At 33.1% G+C, this 20,488-nt stretch overlaps 2 protein-coding genes across 2 annotated transcripts; both read right to left on the bottom strand.

Moving 5' to 3' along the window:
• Positions 1-902: 902 nt before the first annotated feature.
• Positions 903-11,973, bottom strand: LOC107922667 (shaggy-related protein kinase theta). The gene is made up of 15 exons (XM_041099567.1): positions 11,475-11,973; positions 9,459-9,710; positions 9,001-9,093; positions 8,638-8,697; positions 8,241-8,513; positions 8,022-8,096; positions 7,662-7,718; positions 7,489-7,565; position 7,299; positions 2,618-2,680; positions 2,201-2,251; positions 2,018-2,113; positions 1,857-1,940; positions 1,537-1,639; positions 903-1,452 (listed from the first exon to the last, which is right to left on the bottom strand). The coding sequence occupies exons 1-15, from the start codon at positions 11,535-11,537 to the stop codon at positions 1,391-1,393; spliced, it is 1,410 nt and encodes a 469-aa protein (XP_040955501.1). The 5' UTR covers positions 11,538-11,973; the 3' UTR covers positions 903-1,390.
• Positions 11,974-15,193: 3,220 nt separating this feature from the next.
• Positions 15,194-19,826, bottom strand: LOC107922256 (probable pectin methyltransferase QUA3). Its single transcript, XM_016852188.2, has 7 exons — positions 19,194-19,826; positions 17,712-17,915; positions 17,408-17,618; positions 17,034-17,295; positions 16,435-16,809; positions 16,047-16,142; positions 15,194-15,680 (listed from the first exon to the last, which is right to left on the bottom strand). Exons 1-7 carry the CDS (start codon positions 19,617-19,619, stop codon positions 15,458-15,460), a joined length of 1,797 nt encoding a protein of 598 aa, XP_016707677.1. The 5' UTR covers positions 19,620-19,826; the 3' UTR covers positions 15,194-15,457.
• Positions 19,827-20,488: the final 662 nt, after the last annotated feature.

Raw genomic sequence — 20,488 nt, forward strand, 5'->3', positions numbered from 1 at the left:
AATGAATGGATAACAAGTACTCTTTTAAGATTAAAGACATGAAGACTAATTTGCATGATATTTGCAAACATTTTGTTTATCTATCTCAAATTTTTTTGTTGGAATATCAAGGTCATATCCTAATATCGCTATATGAATCCAAATCTAAATTAAACAGAAAGAGATGTTGAATGCTCTAATCAACTAAACATGAAAAATTCTTGCGAGTATAGTTTCAATCACCAATGTTTGAATCTCTGTACCAACATAAAATTTCTCATTTTTGTAAATGTAATAGTTTGATATTAAAATGAGTTTAGCTAGATATCTTTTTTATCATTCCGTAAACTATATTTAAAGTCATTAAATTATTAATAAATTATTTTAATAATTTAATTTAAAAAATATAAAATAATTATTAAATTTAAATTACTAGATCTAGATGACCTTTGTTTGTACAACATACACCAATTGAGAATTCTTCTCTATAGTTTAGTTTTTTATATTTATAAAATGACTTTTAACACAAACATGCAAACCAAAATCCAACTTTTAATGCATTAGTATCATATCAGATTGTGATTGCTGTGTACTTTACTTCATTTTTCTAAATTGTAACTCATTTTTTAAAAATACATTCCCGAGTACAACACAAAACCACAGCTTCATAACAAACCAAATCAAAAAACAAACCAAGACAAAACCTAAAAAAAACCTCAGACATTCAATGCACATAAAAAGAAACTAAGAACCCCTGGATGTTTCCCTAAATTTCTTTTTATCTCACGCTACATTATCACTGCAGTATCTAATCTAACTACCACCGTTATTTTTACATTAATAGCAGATAAATACACTGCCCATTCAAAGGGACCATAAAAATCCAAAAATTACAACTATAAACCTGAATACTAACAAGGCAGTGTATTTTAATACATTTGCATGTTATATAATCATATTTCATGTATCACATATGGCCATTTGCAAGTTTGTATCACGTCCAAAATTAATTGGATCTACTTTTATATAAGAGGGAAAACTCATGAATCCTCTAGTTGAAAATTTTTACGGTTTTTGGAACAATGAACTCTAACGAGTCTTTTTTTATCATTAGTTGAGGCACATAATATTGTAAATGAAAAATATATTTATATAGAAAAAATAAAAATAAAAAAATTCCCAAGACCCCACTGCTAGCATTCCTATATTCCATCCACCTAAAAGCATTACCAGCCTCCCTGACTCGCGCTTTCGGGTCTTGGCTTGTAACTATTAAATGAAGGAACAAAGATTATCAGATTCGGACCTGAACTGACCAGCGAAGGTGGTGTGGCGTACCTCGTCATGGGAGGCAAAGAAAGCATCAGAATACCAATTTACAATGCCTACAGATGCCTTCTAATCATATTCTTTATGTCCTTGCATTTTCAGGGACAAGACGTTGGCGTAGTTCGGTAGATGCACCGGCCAGTTCTGCATAACCGTTGACATGAGTAATTACGGACCATGATGATTCGAAGATAAAATACGATGTGAAGATTTTGAAGTAGCTTTTACCTCGAGCTGTGAAATTGAATAGGGAAGGTAGGGGTCGCCCGTTAGGCAAGCTCAAATCGGGGACTCTCAAATCATCAAAGAAGGGGTGTGCTAATGCCTCCAACTGAAAAGCAGGAAGCAATACACTCATTAGATTCAACACCGAGACCATGTGTAAAACATTGTGAAAGACATGAAACTAAAACGATACACTCCAACTTGCGCACATGTCAAAGCGTCTTTATAAGTCAATTGCTACTAAAATTCCCTATCAAAGATTATAGACGAGCACGAGTGCATATTCAACTGAAAACAACAATAATGCAATACAAAATTCTTACAGCAGTGCAACGTAATTTCGGTGAGTACTGAAGCAGCCTCGACACAAGATCCACCGCCTCAGGGGGCAATTGCTTGTGAAATAACTGAAATTGTAACAAGCGTAAGATTGGCTTTTCTTTACAGCATGTAAGGTATTAAGAAGATGATCCAATCAGCAAACCTTATGCCACGGATGGGCTTTGATCTGAGGGAACTTGAACTCAGTGTAATTGGGATTCATGCACTTAATTTCTTCTCTGGTCGGTGTTCCCAATATCTGAAACAATAACTCAAACGGAAAAAGATGAGTAAACCTAGAAAAAGAAAAGTGAAACTAGAAAAATGAAAAACCGAATATGCATACCTTAATAATTTCCACTAGCTGATCAACACCACTTTCACCAGGAAAGAGTGGCTGCAAATGGGGTAACACGGAATATGCATTAGTGCATACCTTGTATAGAGCATTATTGTATAGAACAGAATATTGTCAAAAGATAAAAATTCACCATATTATAAATGGATGCTAGAAATAAGAACACAAAAGTATCCAGAAGCTAGGAAGATAAAAGACTAGTTTGCAAATTGTGCTTTCACATAGACATCCAGGATGTCGAAAGCCTTTAATGCTCATAAACAAACAAGGGCTCAGAAGGATGATGGCATCGGTAGAAACAAATATCATGAATGCCATGCATGACAATACAATCTGCATTAGGGAGCTAAATAGAATATAAGTTGACATCTAAGTTGCATCAGAAATATATTTTTATAAACTCACATGTCCAAGCAGAAGCTCAGCCATCACACAACCAACGGACCACATATCAATAGCAGTGGTATACTCCGTGATACGGGGTTGCGCGCGGACCAAGATCGAGTTGCCAAGTCACGAGAAACTCCTACGAAAACCCTAAACAATTAGATCTGAAACGAAACAGAAAATTAAAAGATTAGATTTTTGAATTTTCAGATCTGAAATAAAATCCCCAAATCAGCAAAGAATCAAATTGAGAATAGAAATAAGTGTTAGGGTTCTTGAAACCCTCAAGGAGATTGTGATTCTGCCCAATTGAACACCAAGATAGTTTTCCCCAAATTTCGACAATCTAATTTCACCCAAAAAGAGTATGGAAAAACCCTAGAAATTGGGGATTTTTGGGCTGATTCCTTAAGATAGAAAAAGGCTGAAAACACAATAAGAACAGAAAATAGATTAGATAATGATTCAGCACAAGTAGAAATAAAGAAAGAATTGACAGTAAGAAATTAAAAGATAAGTCCTAAGAAGCCTTGAAATCTCGAAAGATCTCACAACTCCCTTCAAACGGCTCTAATCTCCCCTCCAAAGAATATCAATGGCAAGAAGAAGGTTGAAGATGGCTTCCACAATCAAAAAAGATTGTTAAAACAACTTCTAAAGAAAACTCAAGAGAAAATCCTTGAAGAACTCAAAGAGAATTTTCACTCAAATCAAATCTGAAATTTTCAATGTAATTGTAATGTAATGTAGGGTGGCTGGCCAAGCCATATAAATAGGCCTTTCAAATGTTTTTCTAATTTAATTAGAACACTAAAACTAAAACTAAAAAAAAACTCCTAATTATTTTAATATGGAAATTCGGCCAAGGGTCTTTTATTTGGGACTCTTGGACTGAATATAAAAATTTAAACTAAATAAAATAAATAAATAAATAAATAAAAATAAAACTTTACAACTTGGGCCACTTTGACAATTTGGCCTGATTTTCAACTAAGTATGGGTGGATTTCTTGATTGGGCTTGGAATCTTCTTATTGGGCCTCGCCTTCAAGAATTTGGGCTTTTGTGACTCGTATCATTCCCCCCTTCCTCAAAAAGATTCGTCCTCGAATCTGAAAAATCAAATGAACTCGACTTTCCTCTATCGAACGGGACTAATGGCAATTGAGTCCACTGAAAAGAATAGCCATGAGATGGTAAATAGCAACGGAAACAAGCTTGTAATCCAATCATAAGCATAACAGAACAGGTATAACGTATGTGAATGGACAGATTCAGATTACCATGCAAACAATCTAATTTACTCACCACTGCCTCGTCAAATATTTGAAACAAAGATGGACATGTTTTAAGGCATTCAGTCGTCTCACATTGTTCCCACAAACCATGAATAAATTGCGAGTAATAAATCAAATGGTAAACATAATCGTCACAAGTAGGTATTTGAAAAGATTCACATGGTTCACAGAGTTGCATAATCATACCATGCATTAATCGATGGTCTATAGATTCACTCACACATGCATTATCAAAAACAAGAATCTTTTTATCAACCATCAAAACAGATAGATCATCAATAAATAAAATAGGACAGTCAAGCACGTTTCGATCTAAGTGTTCATCAACACGATCTTTATCACTATCCGAGGAGTACAAAAGTGTTTCAAAGGTTTCAAGCATCTTACCCCGATAAGCAAAAGAATAAGGGTCGATTTTACCTTTTTCATTTAAAACAAACCTTCGTTCATCGGGGGCATAGTGTAGTCGAATCTCCGTTGTTGAGTTAACCTTTGTCAAATGGAACTCAAACTTCATGTACAACCACATAAACTGTTTAAGGCAAGAATATAAATTGAAAACAAATTTGGCAAATTTCGTTACCTTATTCTCCAAAACAGATTTGGACAAATTCAAGGATTTTACACAAGGTAAATCAAGAGAATAACAAATCACGCTTCTTTTCGTAATGACTTTATCAACCACAATCGAAGAGTAACAATTAATCAGATCAAAATGATGGGATCTTTTAAGAACTAAGTCACCAAAAGTTTTATCAATAATTTTCAAATCTGCACTGGACTCGGTTTCTAAAATTTCCTTACCTCGCTTACCTTCGGGATCATGTAGTGTGATTTCATCTTTGCTTAAGTTGATCGTATGAAAGCGTCTTTCATTTGAGAGGTATTGAAGTTGAAAGTTATCTTTCGATCTTTCGGGAACCTGAAAAGTAGCAACACAAGAAAAATTCATATCTTGGTTAGTGGAAACATTCCTCACTAGCCTTTCCTCGTCTTTTTCTTTTGTTTCTTTTTCTAACTCATTTTCTCTTCTTTCTTCAACTTCTTTTTCAATTTTCTTTTCTGTTTCACATTCCTTTTCACTCTCAATCTCTTTTTGCTCTTTTTCATTCTCTTTTTCTTTTTCCTCACTTGTTTTAACAGAATTTCTCAGTTTGATTTGGTCCTCATGGACTTGTTCCGGAGTGAGCGGCACTAAGGTAAGTTTCTTTCCTTGATGCTTGAAAGAATACCTATTGGTACGACCATCGTGAGTGACTTTTCGATCCAGTTGCCATGGTTCTCCTAGCAACAAATGGCAGGCTTGAATAGGCATTACGTCGCACACAACTTCGTCTTGATACTTACCGATAGAAAAGGCAATGCGCACTTGTTGAGTGACCCTAAATTGGCCTTCGTTGCTAAGCCCTTGTAGTTGATAAGGTTGTGGATGCTTGGTAGTGGTTAAGCAAAGCTTTTCCACCATCGTCGTGCTGGCTATGTTCGAGCAACTTTCACCATCAATAATAACTCTACAAAGCTTACCTTGTACATGGCAGCGAGTATGAAAGAGATGTTCTCGTTGCTGCTCGCTCTTTGGTTTTGCCAAAGAGGGTTGTCCACGATCATGAAGAGCATGATCAGTTCTAGGGACACGCCGAGGAGCGCGCCTATGAGTAGGAGGCTGGTTATCCACATCGTCTTTAATTTGATCTCGATATTGAGGCTCTTGATTCAACCGCACCTCATTGATAGTAGCAGTCAACGCTCGAAGTGCAACAGCCTGTTCGTCCAACTGTTGTTGGAATTTTTTAAATATGTCACTAGTATTATCACCTGTAGACATTTTTTTTAAAACCTGTAAAACACTCAACACTCAAAAATAAAAGTTATCAAACCTCACCGTTAATCACTCAAAAAGAAAAAAATCAAATTCTCAATGAGGTCGAATTCAATCTTGTGAGTTCTTTATCAGAGTTTATATCAACCAATTAGAGAGTGTGAACCAAACTACCAAAGAATCCTAATTTGCACTAGGATGCCAAAAACTGACGAGACACCAATTGATTCGTGTTGCACCGAGGAAGAAGTTGTGCACACGTTTAAATCCTACTAACACAAGAAACAAGAAGGTGTTAGATAACGTAAAGGAAGAATAAAGGGAAACAAATGAAAACCTACAGCTAAGAATCAATAAAAATTGCTGAAAACAGAAAACCCGAAAAACTGCGGAGTAACTTGACAACTTCGTTCGAGGTGTTCCCGATCTCCAAAAATCACGAAATTAAATCTGGAGTGTCCTTATATATTTAATTTTTGATCTGGAAAATTTGGGCACCAAATTCAACCCGCTAAATATTTTTTTAATTTTTTATTAGATTTCGTCTTTTTTCAATTTTTTGACTTTTTCGACTTATTTTTTTGCGGGAAATATTTTTGTATATTCAATAACAGTGCCAAAAATATGTATGTAAAATTTCAGATCAATCAGAAAACGTTTACCCACTCAAATGAATTTTTTTCGAAAATTTTTCTGGGTAAAACTGCTGTTTGTAATTTAAAAAATAGAGATCAGTTTAGAAATCAACCAAGAACACCCAAAACGCCCAAAATCTGATACCAAATGATACGGGGTTGCGCGCGGACCAAGATCGAGTTGCCAAGTCACGAGAAACTCCTACGAAAACCCTAAACAATTAGATCTGAAACGAAACAGAAAATTAAAAGATTAGATTTTTGAATTTTCAGATCTGAAATAAAATCCCCAAATCAGCAAAGAATCAAATTGAGAATAGAAATAAGTGTTAGGGTTCTTGAAACCCTCAAGGAGATTGTGATTCTGCCCAATTGAACACCAAGATAGTTTTCCCCAAATTTCGACAATCTAATTTCACCCAAAAAGAGTATGGAAAAACCCTAGAAATTGGGGATTTTTGGGCTGATTCCTTAAGATAGAAAAAGGCTGAAAACACAATAAGAACAGAAAATAGATTAGATAATGATTCAGCACAAGTAGAAATAAAGAAAGAATTGACAGTAAGAAATTAAAAGATAAGTCCTAAGAAGCCTTGAAATCTCGAAAGATCTCACAACTCCCTTCAAACGGCTCTAATCTCCCCTCCAAAGAATATCAATGGCAAGAAGAAGGTTGAAGATGGCTTCCACAATCAAAAAAGATTGTTAAAACAACTTCTAAAGAAAACTCAAGAGAAAATCCTTGAAGAACTCAAAGAGAATTTTCACTCAAATCAAATCTGAAATTTTCAATGTAATTGTAATGTAATGTAGGGTGGCTGGCCAAGCCATATAAATAGGCCTTTCAAATGTTTTTCTAATTTAATTAGAACACTAAAACTAAAACTAAAAAAAAAACTCCTAATTATTTTAATATGGAAATTCGGCCAAGGGTCTTTTATTTGGGACTCTTGGACTGAATATAAAAATTTAAACTAAATAAAATAAATAAATAAATAAAAATAAAACTTTACAACTTGGGCCACTTTGACAATTTGGCCTGATTTTCAACTAAGTATGGGTGGATTTCTTGATTGGGCTTGGAATCTTCTTATTGGGCCTCGCCTTCAAGAATTTGGGCTTTTGTGACTCGTATCACTCCGTCACCCCGAATATAAGCTCTGGAGCCCTATAATATCGTGAGCATATATATGATATGTTGGGTTCCCCTGGGACCTAAAGATAGCAGAGTAAATCTCCATAAGTTTTACAAAACAGGGGGGGGGGAACGGGGGAGAGAGACATTCAAACATCCCAAAAAGTTGCACATACCAGCTTCTTCGCACTACCGAAATCACATATCTTCACCTGGTGAGTGTGGGGATATACCTGTGAATACATCATGACATTAGCTCCAATATGCCTTGGCATTCGATGACACAAACAATGACCAGAAGAAGAATAAAAGCAAAGACGTGTTAAGGCAAACCAAATTTTGCAGTAAAGAACCACTTTATGACATTAGCATACTCAAACTGGTGTGACTGGCCAAAAATACACAGTGCCACACATTAAATGCATTCAAGTTGACAACAAATTGCCAAGGTGAAGGGTAACAGCCTCTATACAAGAGATTGAAATTTTTCTTGACATCAACCTTCAGCTTATGATACAAATGGAAAAATGTCTTACCAGTAAATTTTGTGGCTTAATATCACGATGACATACGCCAACCACATGATGTAAATAATTTAGAGCACGGCAAATCTACAAAAAGAAAAGAAAGAAAGAAGCAATACAGCTTATCATGGCATGCACTGAGAATACAAACTGAAGTGTTAAAAACTCCAACCGGTAGAATTTTGCAATCCACTACTAATTTAGAAAAAGCAAGGAAGGGTCAAGGATCACCTGATATGTATACAGCTGCACATAAAGAATGGGCATATGCTGATTCATTCTGCTATGGTGTTTTGAAACTCGATGTACAGTTTCTGGAACATACTCGAGAACAAGGTTAAGATAGAGCTCATCTTTTTCAGTGGATGAAAAGAAAGAGTGCTTCAGCCGGACAACATTAGGATGGTCTAGTACACGCATAATCTGGAGTTCCCGATTCTTGTATCTTTTATCCTGCAAAACCTTCTTTATAGCAACAGGTTCACCTGTCTCCAAGCATTTAGCCTACACCATAACATAAAATGTTACCATAAACACAAAGAGACAAAAAAAAAAATAAAAAACTCTGAATATGCAAACACTAAGAGACTATAGACAAGAAGATTGCTACACACCGATAACTTCGTACCTGAAAGACAACACCAAATGAACCTGTACCAACCACACGCTCCGCCATATATGACATTGTCTGAGACCCGGGAAAAAAAAAGCATTGTTAAACATTCTTCACAGCCTAACCCAAATAGAATAATCAAATAGAAATTAAATACCACGCATGCACTAGGGCTCATTTTTTAAATAGCAACTACAACACATGGACTCGCAAGAAAAAAACTTATTCCCATTACACCAAGGAGAAAAGAATGAAAAAAATCAAGAAGTTAAAAAAGGAATAAAGCAACAGTAACTCGCACATAGGCTGCTAAGGATAATTTACAATTTTGATGAGCAGTCAATCATATACAACGACAATAACCAAAAATCAAATTACCTGTTTTGGTTGCCCATTTTGACCACCAACAGTAGTTGAAATTATCTGACCTGTTTCTGTTCCATTTCCATTAATAACAGTAGCCTCAGGATCCTGTGAATTGCACTCCAGAAACAGTAATTTTAGAAAAAGCCAAACAAGCTAGATAAATTATAGAAAGAAATTCAATCATTTCATAAAATCAAAAAAAGTATACAGAAAGCAGATCACAAGATATCTTCAAGAAATCCAAGTCATAGCCTGGGGAATACATAGACTGGTTACTCACTGATTCAATTCATTGACCTTGCTAAAGTTCAATACTGAATATTTCAAATTATACAAGAGCTTCAAACTTATATATATGCACATATATATCCATATGCGTGAATGTGTACATATATGAAGAAAGGATTTAAGAGGATGATAAACATACATGTATGGATACATTCAGAAGAGTATTAAGAACAAAAAATCACCTTATCATCATGGCTGACAGTTTTCTCATCTCTAATTCTCATTTCACGCATTTCATTCGAGAGCTGATCAACACCTAGATTTTGTTGTCTAGCAACAGAAGGAACCCTGGATGTGCTTGCAACTGTTTCCTGTGATGTAGAAGCCATATTATGCTCTCGACTAGAGGTACTACTCTCAACTAAATTTGATTCTCTGCGACTCCTACCTGATTCTTGATCAACCTTTGCCCTCTTGGAGCTAGAATCCCCACCCTGACGAGAAAAATAAGATTTTCTCAAGGGTACTCAATACATGAAAGCAAAAGAGTAAAGTATACAAGCAGAGTCATAAAAATAGGAGTTCCTTTTATGTCGCTATCTTTAGATACTAGTCTTGATGTAAATTTCATGGTACTCCTTCCAGCACAAAGGTGCTTCATACATAAGTGGGTAGTGACATTCAACAATGAAGAACCAATTCAGATTGCATAAATTTTACGCAAAATAGACACAGGCAAGTAGCTCCTAAAGTTACAAATCAACATTCAGTTCGGCCTCCTCACTCAAACTGCTTTTGTCACTAACAAAAATTATGTGGACCATCCCAGATTAAGGTCAAGTTCAGGGAAGATAAACAAATTAGAGAAGCAATCTAAATGTTAATATGTCAAAGCTAAAAGTAAGGGGTATGCGGCAGTTTTAATTGCAGTTTGATCAATAACACTTCAGTAGGTTTTTTTTTTCTTGGGGGGGTGTGCAGAGGGTCAAATGTAAATTTACAATTTCCTTCCCTTTCTAGATTTCAGTCCATGATTACATACTACAGGCACAACATCACAAGAACCCAACAATTTTGGTAGGAAACAAAATCCACAGCATTTTATACAGCCCCTACCAAGGAAAATAAGTTCTGTTTAGAACATTACCCGTTCTCAAGGGAAAAAACAGTAATCAAGATTTGACACATCACCATCTCACCGACATATCGACAATGAATAAAATTCACTACTAAAACACAGCATACCATCAACCACCACCACGGTAATTGAAAAACATATTACTCTATACCTACACTTAACCTATAACAATTAGGCCCCTTCTACGTTATTGTTGGTACATCTTTCCCATGCTAAACAGGTACAAAGATTTGACTTTTGCAGTCAAAATCATGGTTTGCCAACCCAAACCAAAAAGCCAAGAAAATAGAGCTTTTGGATTCTGGAAGCTGACTTTTAGAGAATATGGCAATATTATCTTCAAATCTCCAATAAATTTAAACTTGTTTTTGACATTTTAATTTCTCACTACACGTTTTCAAAACAAAGGCAACCACTTAAAAATTCTTAAATGAACATTTTTTCCACTATTTTTTTAGACAAACTTTTTCCAACTCAAGCTTTTTTCTAACCTGAGCTATTTTCAAATGCATTGATACATAACAGCAAAAACAATAAATTATCCTCACACAAACATATAACTAAAATAAGATATTCTCAAACACAAAATCAAAGAAGAGATCCATCCACATTGATCAGCAAAAGAAGAGAACACGTTCAATGATGAAACAAACATGTAAGAAATCATTAAAAAATAATGGCAAATAACCTTCCAGAAACGAAACAAAAAGGAAAAGACCTTAGCTAACATTGCCATTAGGTGTTTCAGTCCAAATGAAAAGTTCAAAAACTATCTCAAAATACATATTCTTTTATTTTAAAAAAATAATAAAAATAACTTCACTAGGAAAAGAACAAAAGGGAATAAAAATCTCATGTTGCGTGTAAATCAATTAATAATCCAGCTAAATCTAAACATGAATGCCAGAAATGATAAAAATATATAAACATTAAGTGCAGGAAAATAAAAAAGGGGGAAAAATCATTTTAATGAACGAAGCTTTAAAAATATTCCCCAAAAGGCGTTTCGTTTTACTTTACTTCTATTATTTCATTTTCCTAACAAACAAACAAACAGAGATTATCACTAATCAAATCCATCGCAAAAAAAATATTTAAAATAGGGAAAAATAGAACTTACAGGATCAGAAGAAATTGAAGAGCGACCGGAAGCAATGCTCTTGAGACGACGCATAACATTCATGATTTTAGATTTCAACAAAACCGAAACCCTAATTTCCCAGAAGGTAAACAAAATGAATTTGGCAATCAATACAAATAAGAGAAGAGAAGAGACAAAATCAGCATCTTCTCTTCTTCTTCCCCTCCTCCTCCGCCTTCAAATTTATCACCAGAATAACAAATAATTGAAAAAAAAAATCCAAACAAAAATTAAATACAATCGCCAAAAAAAAATAAACCTAAAGGAGTTTTTTTCAACAAAAAAAACCTAAATTAAAAAAAAAATCTTCAAATTCTCTTTTTCTTTCCCCTCTCTCTATATCAAAAGGAAAAAGAAACAAGTTTTCCTCCTTCAATAAAATCTTCTCTTTGTATTCCATAAAAGCCACAGGGTCAAAGCTAATTTGTATTCAGTCAAACAAGAAATAATCCGTCGGATTGTTTCATAATTGAAGGATCTAACGATCAGTAATTGAGTATATTATTTTTTGGTGGACTAAAATACCCTTTCCGGTAAGTGGTATTTACGGAGATATATGAGGGATTTTGATTTTGACTATTCAGACAAGGATATATGTCCCTCACAGAATATTCGGGGGGAAGCTTTGACCGGTCTTTGACCATTTTTAAAATGAGAAATTAGACTAATTATTAATTAATTAGCCCTTTTTTATTTTTAATTTAATCAAAAGATCATTAAGCTAATTAATTAAAAAATAATAATTAAATTAGATCTATGAAAAGCTTATTCGAGTTTCGTATGAATCATTTGAATTATTTTATTATATAAAAAATCAATAATTTGGATTCATGAATGCGAATTAATTCAATTTTAATACTAATTAAAAAATTATAATTCAAATTTAAGTTTTTTTTATTTATACGTATAATCCCTATTCCGAGAAATTATGACTATTCCCACCATATTATTCATAGTCCCTTACCAGTTATTCAACGACATTTCAGCAAATTTTTTTCATATCATTAACACATAATTTTAGTTTTATTTTTATCTCGAACTTAAAATCCCAAACTCAAATGCTAAATCTCGAATCCTAAATTTCATATCCAAACCTGAACCTAAACCTTGAACCCAAATTCAGGTGCGGGTTAGGGGTTCGAGATTCAGATTCGAGTTCAGAGTTCAAGGTTTTGGGTTAAAGGTTCGGGATTCAGTTTCAAGATTCGAGATTCGAAGTTTTAAGTAAAAAAAATACCAAAATTATGTACCAATGATATAGAAAAAATTTTACTGAAATATAATTAAATAATTGTAAATGGCTCATAAATGGCGTGATGGGAAAAGTCCAAATAATTTCTCCCCCGGTCCCTACTATAATTATAATTAATATATTAAAAAATACAATTAAAATCAATTATTACATTATTAAATTAATTAAAAATATATATTCGTACGAAACGAATGCAATAATATATCCCACTTTGCCAAGCTGTCGTATGAACATAAACAAAAACAACCTGTGAGGTATGATGGAAATCACATAGAAGATCTTTAGTATCCCTTTTGACCCCCAAAATGAAAATCTTGAATGAGAGGACACGTCATCACTTTTTTTTAGTATTTTATCTGCCTGTTTTATAATTTATATTCGAGATTAGATAAATCAAGTACTTATTGATTTTATCAATTTCATATACACAATAAATCTTCTTCTTTTTATAGTTGAATTGAAGGAATTGGTTTATAATTTTTTAACATATTTTTTTTTATGTGTTTAATTATTATTGAATTAATTAAATTAATAATTAATAATATTAACGGTTCAAATTTTCGATCCAATTTATTTTATATATTTTATGTTTATTTTATTATTTATATTCTAAATTTATAGTTATTTATTTTAACAATGTTATTTTCAAATAGACACAACTTCAATCCACTTGCAAGGATTTGTTCAATAGAGGTTGGTTCCTAGATTATGGAATCTTGGTGGTAAGCCCATTGGTCCGATTTTAGTTAGATTTACCTAGAGACCGAGGTATTTATTTAAAATTAAAATTTGAGCAAGCTAAAATTTTGGTAAGCATTAAAATAAATAAAAATTGTATTAAATTATTAAACATTGAATTAAAATTAACATAAAATTTGTAAAAAAACTAAAAATAAAAATATTGGTAGACTTAAAATAAACTTAGTTTAATCATTTATAAATATAAGTAAGTTTGAGTAAACTTGAAGTGTGTGTATAACATACGTTAATATGGTTCAAACCAGACCCAATCCGCTCTATGAACAACTTTAACTTTATATTAATATTATATTCTCTTTTTAACTTGATTTCAATTTATGTTAATTTTTAAAGATATGTCATTTTTATTTCATGCTTAATAATTTTATTTTTATAAATTCTAAGCTAACATATATTTTATAATAATATGGATTTATATTTTGTATACTCTGTAATTACATCATATGAGTTTATATTTGATATGTGTTTCAGATAAAAACATGTCATATTTGATAACCCCATTTGATGGGATATTGTCTAATAAGATCATCGTAATATGTGTTGAATATGAATATGTTTCCAAAGCTGACATGATCAAAACACTTTTGAGTAATACTTCATTTATGTATTCTTTTAAAGTTTTTTATGTATTTGGAAGGTTGTATTTTCAAATTCATATCTAGATATGTGTCATATATAGATTGAAAGAGCTACAAAGATAAAAGAATCATGAAAATCCCTATATTAAGAGTCTGATTGCATTTGACTCTATTTACTTAAGAAATAGATAAAATAATTCATATATGTCAAGGTAATCAATACTGCACCAATGGACGGACCATTTTTGTCTTAACACCGATATGTTTTGATTTATCGTTTTAGATTTATCAATATTTTTAAATATTTTTTATATACATATTTAGTGTAATTTTTAATTTCTTGATAAATTATATATACATCTAAATCTTTTTCATATATATATATTTATAGCTTATGTTAAATTTTCTTAAAAAATTATGTTATTTTGGTAAAAATAAATAAATTATATATTATAAATGTAAATATATGTCAATTACATTCCTATAAATATATTTATATACAAATATAAATTATTAATTATTAATTAGGTTGAATCATTCAAATTAATAACTTCTAATTTTAAATGTATTTATGAAAAATTAAAATGGTCAAAATTAAAAATTAAAAATTTGATTGAAAATGCCAAAATTTTGTACCAATTGATATGAACTACCAGTATTGATCAAAATGGGTTGAAATACACTGAAATGGCCTAAACGCATGTAAATTTTGGCTGAAGCAGAACATAGAATACTTGATACTGGTCTTAGACTAAAACCGTACATACTGGCCCGTGCAGCCAGTATCGACTATCATGTTGAGCGTTGGATCAAAGAACTAAGTAGTCCTTTTTTATTAAAAATTTCATTCATTTCTACTAACCAGACAGTATACAAGAACCAATTTTTAAACGTAGAAATGTAAGAAATTTTTAACAAAAGAACCAATTTGCTATCAAACATACATAAACTAATTTGTCCATTTTTTGAGTAGAGAAGGCAAAATGTAATCCGATTCCTAGTATAAGAGCATCCATGGTATTTTTATCTAGCTAAAAGTTATTGAACCGATAACTAATCAAACCACACACAGAAGGATCGCAATGGTAATGCAGAGCAGCAGCACCAAGTTAGAGTTGGAACAATCTAATGGCATCAAATTACAATCAAATTCTCACTGCAATCTACGTCTGTACTATAATAAAGTTGCAGTCCGTTGATTCTTATAATTTCTAAATCTACAGTTTCTTGATATAAAAAAATAGCGAACACGGAACAAGAAACAAGATTGCACCTTTTTGATGCAAGGAGAAGACAAATTGACTTCAAATCGTAATTAAAAGAAAAAGAAACGAAAAGGAGAAATACCTATATTAGGAAGAACAAAGGCTGCCTCATGATGACGATGAAGTTAGCTGCCAGAAGGTTTTGGTTGCAACCAAAATGTTCTCCCTTCCATGTGATTCGGGTTCCTTGTCGTTTATGGTTGCTGACCACCTTACTGCACGAGCTATCCGAGCCACTTTCTCTATTACTTCAGGGGAGTCTCTAATCACGACTGTTCCTTCTGGACGCAGCATTCGATCTATCTCCACCATTAGATCCACAAGATTACACCTGCAGGACCATCGGAGTTGATGAAAAAAGCTGACAAAAACTCGAACGAGTAAACTAACAGAATGATCCGTGCAGAAACATTGCACAAGTCTGTTCAATAACGACAAGACATGCAAAGACTCCTATGAAACAAAGGTGCTTCTATGCTTCGTTTATTTATTTATTTATTTTGCATCATGTTTGGAAGGTGAGAGCTTAAAATGGAGAATAAAATGAGCAAAAGGTTATCTGAAGCACATAAAAGTATTGTGATGTGCAATAACTTCAAATTCAAGTAATTCATGAACTTCTCGCATAACACATGCTACAAAAATTCAAGAAGAGCCAAAGACAGAATTGAAGGATGAAGCTAATGGTTATATCTACCTGCTCTTGCTTGAACCCGGGAGTTTTATTAGTGATTCAATGCCAGCTACATGGATGAGATCATAAGTACGGGGGTATGTTGAGAAAGGCTCACACCTGCAAACAGCAATAGAGAGAGTTAACCAGAGAGTTTCCATAAAAGACCACTATACATCAAACCATCATAAGAAAAGAACAACAAATCTAGAAGACAAGCAACCATGACAAAGCTTCAAGGATAAGGATTAATCAGGGATCTAGTTTGACAGTGAAAACACGCAAGTAGAAAATCATAGCTCCAAGCGAATAATCAGTAATCACTCATCTAGCGACATCAGCTAAACCCTTTTCAATGGGAGATTCAATCAACATTTTCAGTAAATAAAGGTAGAATGCTACAGTAACTCACCAATCATGGTATACCCCGATAAGGCCCCTGTCATATATAACATCAAGAGTTAATGGCTTCCGAGCAGGAACAACATTCATCACCCATACTGGATCAGATTTGAGTGCTGCTGCAAACCCTCCAAAGAATGCATTCATGTCCATGACATTGCGTATTGCTGGAGTACCAAGCTTCACGTTCAAAGTATTCTTATAATAGGCAACTCTCCTTGCCCACCGCCTCGTGTCTGCCTCAAACAAGTCAATCCCGTTTTTCATGACCAAGGCCCTTGAAGGAGCTGTTGTTAGCCGGTCTGGCCACTTGGGAATTGTCCCAATAGCATATTCTCCATTTACAGAAGATGTTTTAGTCACACACTTTTTTAATTTAAAGTACCTACAAACAAAAAAGAAAAGAAGTTTATAACACTATGTTTCTTCTCTAGAATCAATAAATAAACAGAATAGAAAGAATTGGGAACGGAATCTGGTAACTATTGAACATGCAGCTAAATTAGGTAGAAAATTCCATCAAATTCTTGTTGGAATTTTCTCAGGATGAAAGGCAAATCCTATTAGAATTTTGAATTCTTTGAAACTAAGGATCTCCATGACGATTACCATGCATTACTTGGGTCATTAGATCCATCACATAATTCAAGCCCAAATTCATTTTGGTTTGGTAGACATGAATCTCCATCAGGCTTCTTCCAAATGGCTGTGTTTCCATCCACAGCAATAAGCTCATAACACAATGCTCTTGCAACAGCCTGGAGGTCTGTCCACTCCTTGTCTTGCTTAGGCCACTGCACAGGGGGTCCGGAGATGACCAAATATCCACCCGGACGAAGCAACCGATCCACTTCAACGAAATATGTTGCATCTGAAAAAGCCATATTTCTTCACACTAAGACAAAAGAATAAAGGCAGATATAAATGCGAAAAAAGAAAAAAAAAGCAGTCCACACACTCGCAAAACAAAGAAAAAACCTTACTATAAGCTGTAAAAGGGATAAGGCAACGAGAGCAGTGAATTAAGTCAAATGCAAATGCAGGAAATGGGAGTCTGCGGGTGCCAAGCATTAGAACAAAGGCTGGTATCCCTCTTTCCAAAACAAATTGTATTTGCGCTTTGTGTGAATCCCTTGGAGCAAATGAGAGTGTCAAAATGCCTTCTTTTAACATTGAACCCCCAAAACTAGCAACCTGCAGAGGGCCATAATGAGTACAATACTCAAACAGTGCAAACTTAAGTATGAGCATTACAAGATACTACTATACAACATAGTGTCAACGTACCCCACAGCCCATATCGAGGGCCGTCCTAAGAGTTCCACCGGTTATGGGAATGTACTGTCCAAGTTTCTCTATATACGATGCAGCTCCATCAGGGAACATTGTTCCACCACCAGGGAAAATAAAGTAAGGACCTTCCTCTTTCATCCATCCTTGGTGACCTTTCCTATCAGCAATTTTGTTGTGTGGCATGTTGGAATGCCATATCTAACCATGAAACAATCAAAACTGCTTTAAGTAACGCTAACAATTTACTTCCATTTCTAAAAGTATAATAAATGATGAAACAATTTTATGGAAACAACATCAATTTTTATAGAAAATTTTGTGTTTAATAATAATCTCTAATGGAATACAAAACAAACCCACAGTTTCGTTGTGTGACATATTCGAAAACCATACCTAGCAATTATATACTTGGAATTCTTACAAGTAAATACTAATAATTAGCTTCCATTTTTTAACAAAGGAGCAATTTTAGGGATGGAAATAATCGAGCTGCTTTATGGATCTCGACAGGAATCCACGCTGAATGTGGAAGTTCTTATACTGAAGTGAATGCAGGTGATGGAGCGAGACAATTTTAGTAAATTTTACTATTTGCTCCACTCGCTCGACTTTTAAAATTACTAAAACCATTCATATATGAATATATTATATTATCAGTATACTAGAAATCATATATATAAACTATAATTATGTTTATGAATACGCTTAGAATCATATAATTTGAACAATATCAAATTGAAGTAAGTATCGGAGAGCAGTGATCCAGTTAAGGATATTACTGATCCATGGAAGTGACGCTCTCAACATTCTTGTAAGAGTGGAACAGAGATAGACAAAAACAATTCTTCCTTAGCTCCATTGCCATCCCTAAGAAATTTTATAGCAAATTTCGTGTTTCAATAATCTCTAATGCTCCGTTTGGGAACTTAGATTTGAAATTTTGGATTTCGATTTCAATTATTATGTAAATGGTAAGAATAAAGTGGACAAACTAGTTGAGATTCAATATAACATTATATTAGAAAAGTATAAAAACATGAATTCATCAAATCCTAAAATATTTTAAGGATTTCAAATTCATCTGTAAACAAGCTTCTAACAAATCCATGTATTTGAGAAATAATTATTTAATGTTATATTTCTAAATTGTTTAGTACTCAATTTCCACTATTTTTGAGATCCAAATCCTGAAATATTAGTTCCCAAATCCTACCTAAGGAAAACCCAACAATCCCACAATGCCTTAAATATTCCGCTTTCATTATTATATAAATAGTAAGAATGAAATAGAGATATTACAAATAAATTAGTTGGAATTTAATATAATATTTTAAGAATTTCAAATTCAAGCATTTTAACAAATTCATTAATGCTAGATCTTTAAATAATTTACTACTCAATTTACACTATTTCTAAAATCCAAGTCCCCAAACACTAACTAGAAGCTGGAAGAAGAAAATATATACATATATATACCTTGTGCAAGCTTTCAGGCCACTGAACGGGAATCTTGTAGCCAAGAGGAGGAGGGATCAAGCAAAGAGGCGTTTCATCAGGCAAAGGGCAATGCCTTTCTCTATAGAAATTCATCTCCCTACTGAGCTGACTATTACGCCTAGGATCCTCGCACGGCATATGATCGACGGAATCAGCAGGGCAAGCTTCGATAGGCTGGTGATGATGGCCAAGCTCCAACAGCTCCACCAAACGATGCCGTTGCTTTGGATCGGAGGTGGAAAGCAACAAAGCTTGCCTACCAGAGGCAGCCAAGGAATCGCCGAGAGGGGTGAAGACCAACAAGAAAAACAAGAGTACGAGGGCGAAGAAGAAGGCGGAGACGATGTCCAAAAGTTTCCATTGGCGCGGATTTCGCTTGGATGGTGGTAGATTTAAGTGACCCATGTTTTGTTGAAGCTTTGATTAGATTTAAATTTCAATGATTCATTGAAGACATTTTAGCTTTTTTGCATAGAAAGGGAAGTGGAAGTGTTTGAAGTGAGTTTGAGACAGTGGATTCAGATTTCACACCTAAGAATCCCGTCTTTTGTGTTTCTATCCTCCTCCTCCTCCTCCTCCTCCTCCTCTTCTTATATTATTATTATTAGAATTATATATCAAAAAAGCCCTTGAGAAAATATAAAATCAATCAATTAAGCCCTTTTATTAAATTCTCATATAATCAAGTTCTTGTTCTTAGTTAAAATAATCAATTAAATCCTTTTGTTAACGATTATGTCATTGATCATATTAACTGTTAAAATAAATTAATAGATTAATCAGATGGTTACATATAATAACTTCTGATTTAATTTAATATTATTTCATAAAAAATATTTAAAAAATCATAAAATTTATAAAAAATAGAAAAAACTATAAAAAAAATATTTAAAAATATAAACTTATAAAAATATATATAATAGTATAAATATTAGAATAAAATTAAAATTTTGTAAAAATGTATTAAAATTCTATAACAATCATAAAAAATATTAAAATTATATAAACTTATAAAAATTATTATAAAAAACTTGACCTAGACCAAATCAATCAATTAAATAAACTGATATAATTTAACTCTTAATACAAAAATACGAGATTTATGATTAATGCCAAAATATCCTTCAAATTTTAATACTTAATTTGTGCTTTATTCTGTTGTTTTTTTGGTCCTGAGTTTGTTTTAATTATATTTTATATTATGATTAGTTTATTAATTAAAGTTAGCGGATCTAAACTAAAATACAAGTTTAGGTGAAAGAAAGGAAAAGGAG

This window comes from Gossypium hirsutum, chromosome D08, assembly GCF_007990345.1.
Source record: "Gossypium hirsutum isolate 1008001.06 chromosome D08, Gossypium_hirsutum_v2.1, whole genome shotgun sequence".
In the NCBI taxonomy this organism is placed as follows: domain Eukaryota; kingdom Viridiplantae; phylum Streptophyta; class Magnoliopsida; order Malvales; family Malvaceae; genus Gossypium; species Gossypium hirsutum.

Bases quoted from the DNA above. Each gene is read 5' to 3' on its own strand.
- LOC107922667 (XM_041099567.1), bottom strand. From the start codon at position 11,537: ATGAATGTTATGCGTCGTCTCAAGAGCATTGCTTCCGGTCGCTCTTCA. The intron at 9,094-9,458 runs GTGATTTTTTGT...TGCAATTCACAG, and splicing joins CTGTCAGCCATGATGATAAG to GATCCTGAGGCTACTGTTAT. The intron at 7,719-8,021 runs GTAAGACATTTT...ATGTATTCACAG, and splicing joins TTAAGCCACAAAATTTACTG to GTATATCCCCACACTCACCA.
- LOC107922256 (XM_016852188.2), bottom strand. From the start codon at position 19,619: ATGGGTCACTTAAATCTACCACCATCCAAGCGAAATCCGCGCCAATGG. The intron at 17,619-17,711 runs GTACGTTGACAC...GGCCCTCTGCAG, and splicing joins CCCTCGATATGGGCTGTGGG to GTTGCTAGTTTTGGGGGTTC. The intron at 16,143-16,434 runs GTGAGTTACTGT...TGCTGTTTGCAG, and splicing joins ATCGGGGTATACCATGATTG to GTGTGAGCCTTTCTCAACAT.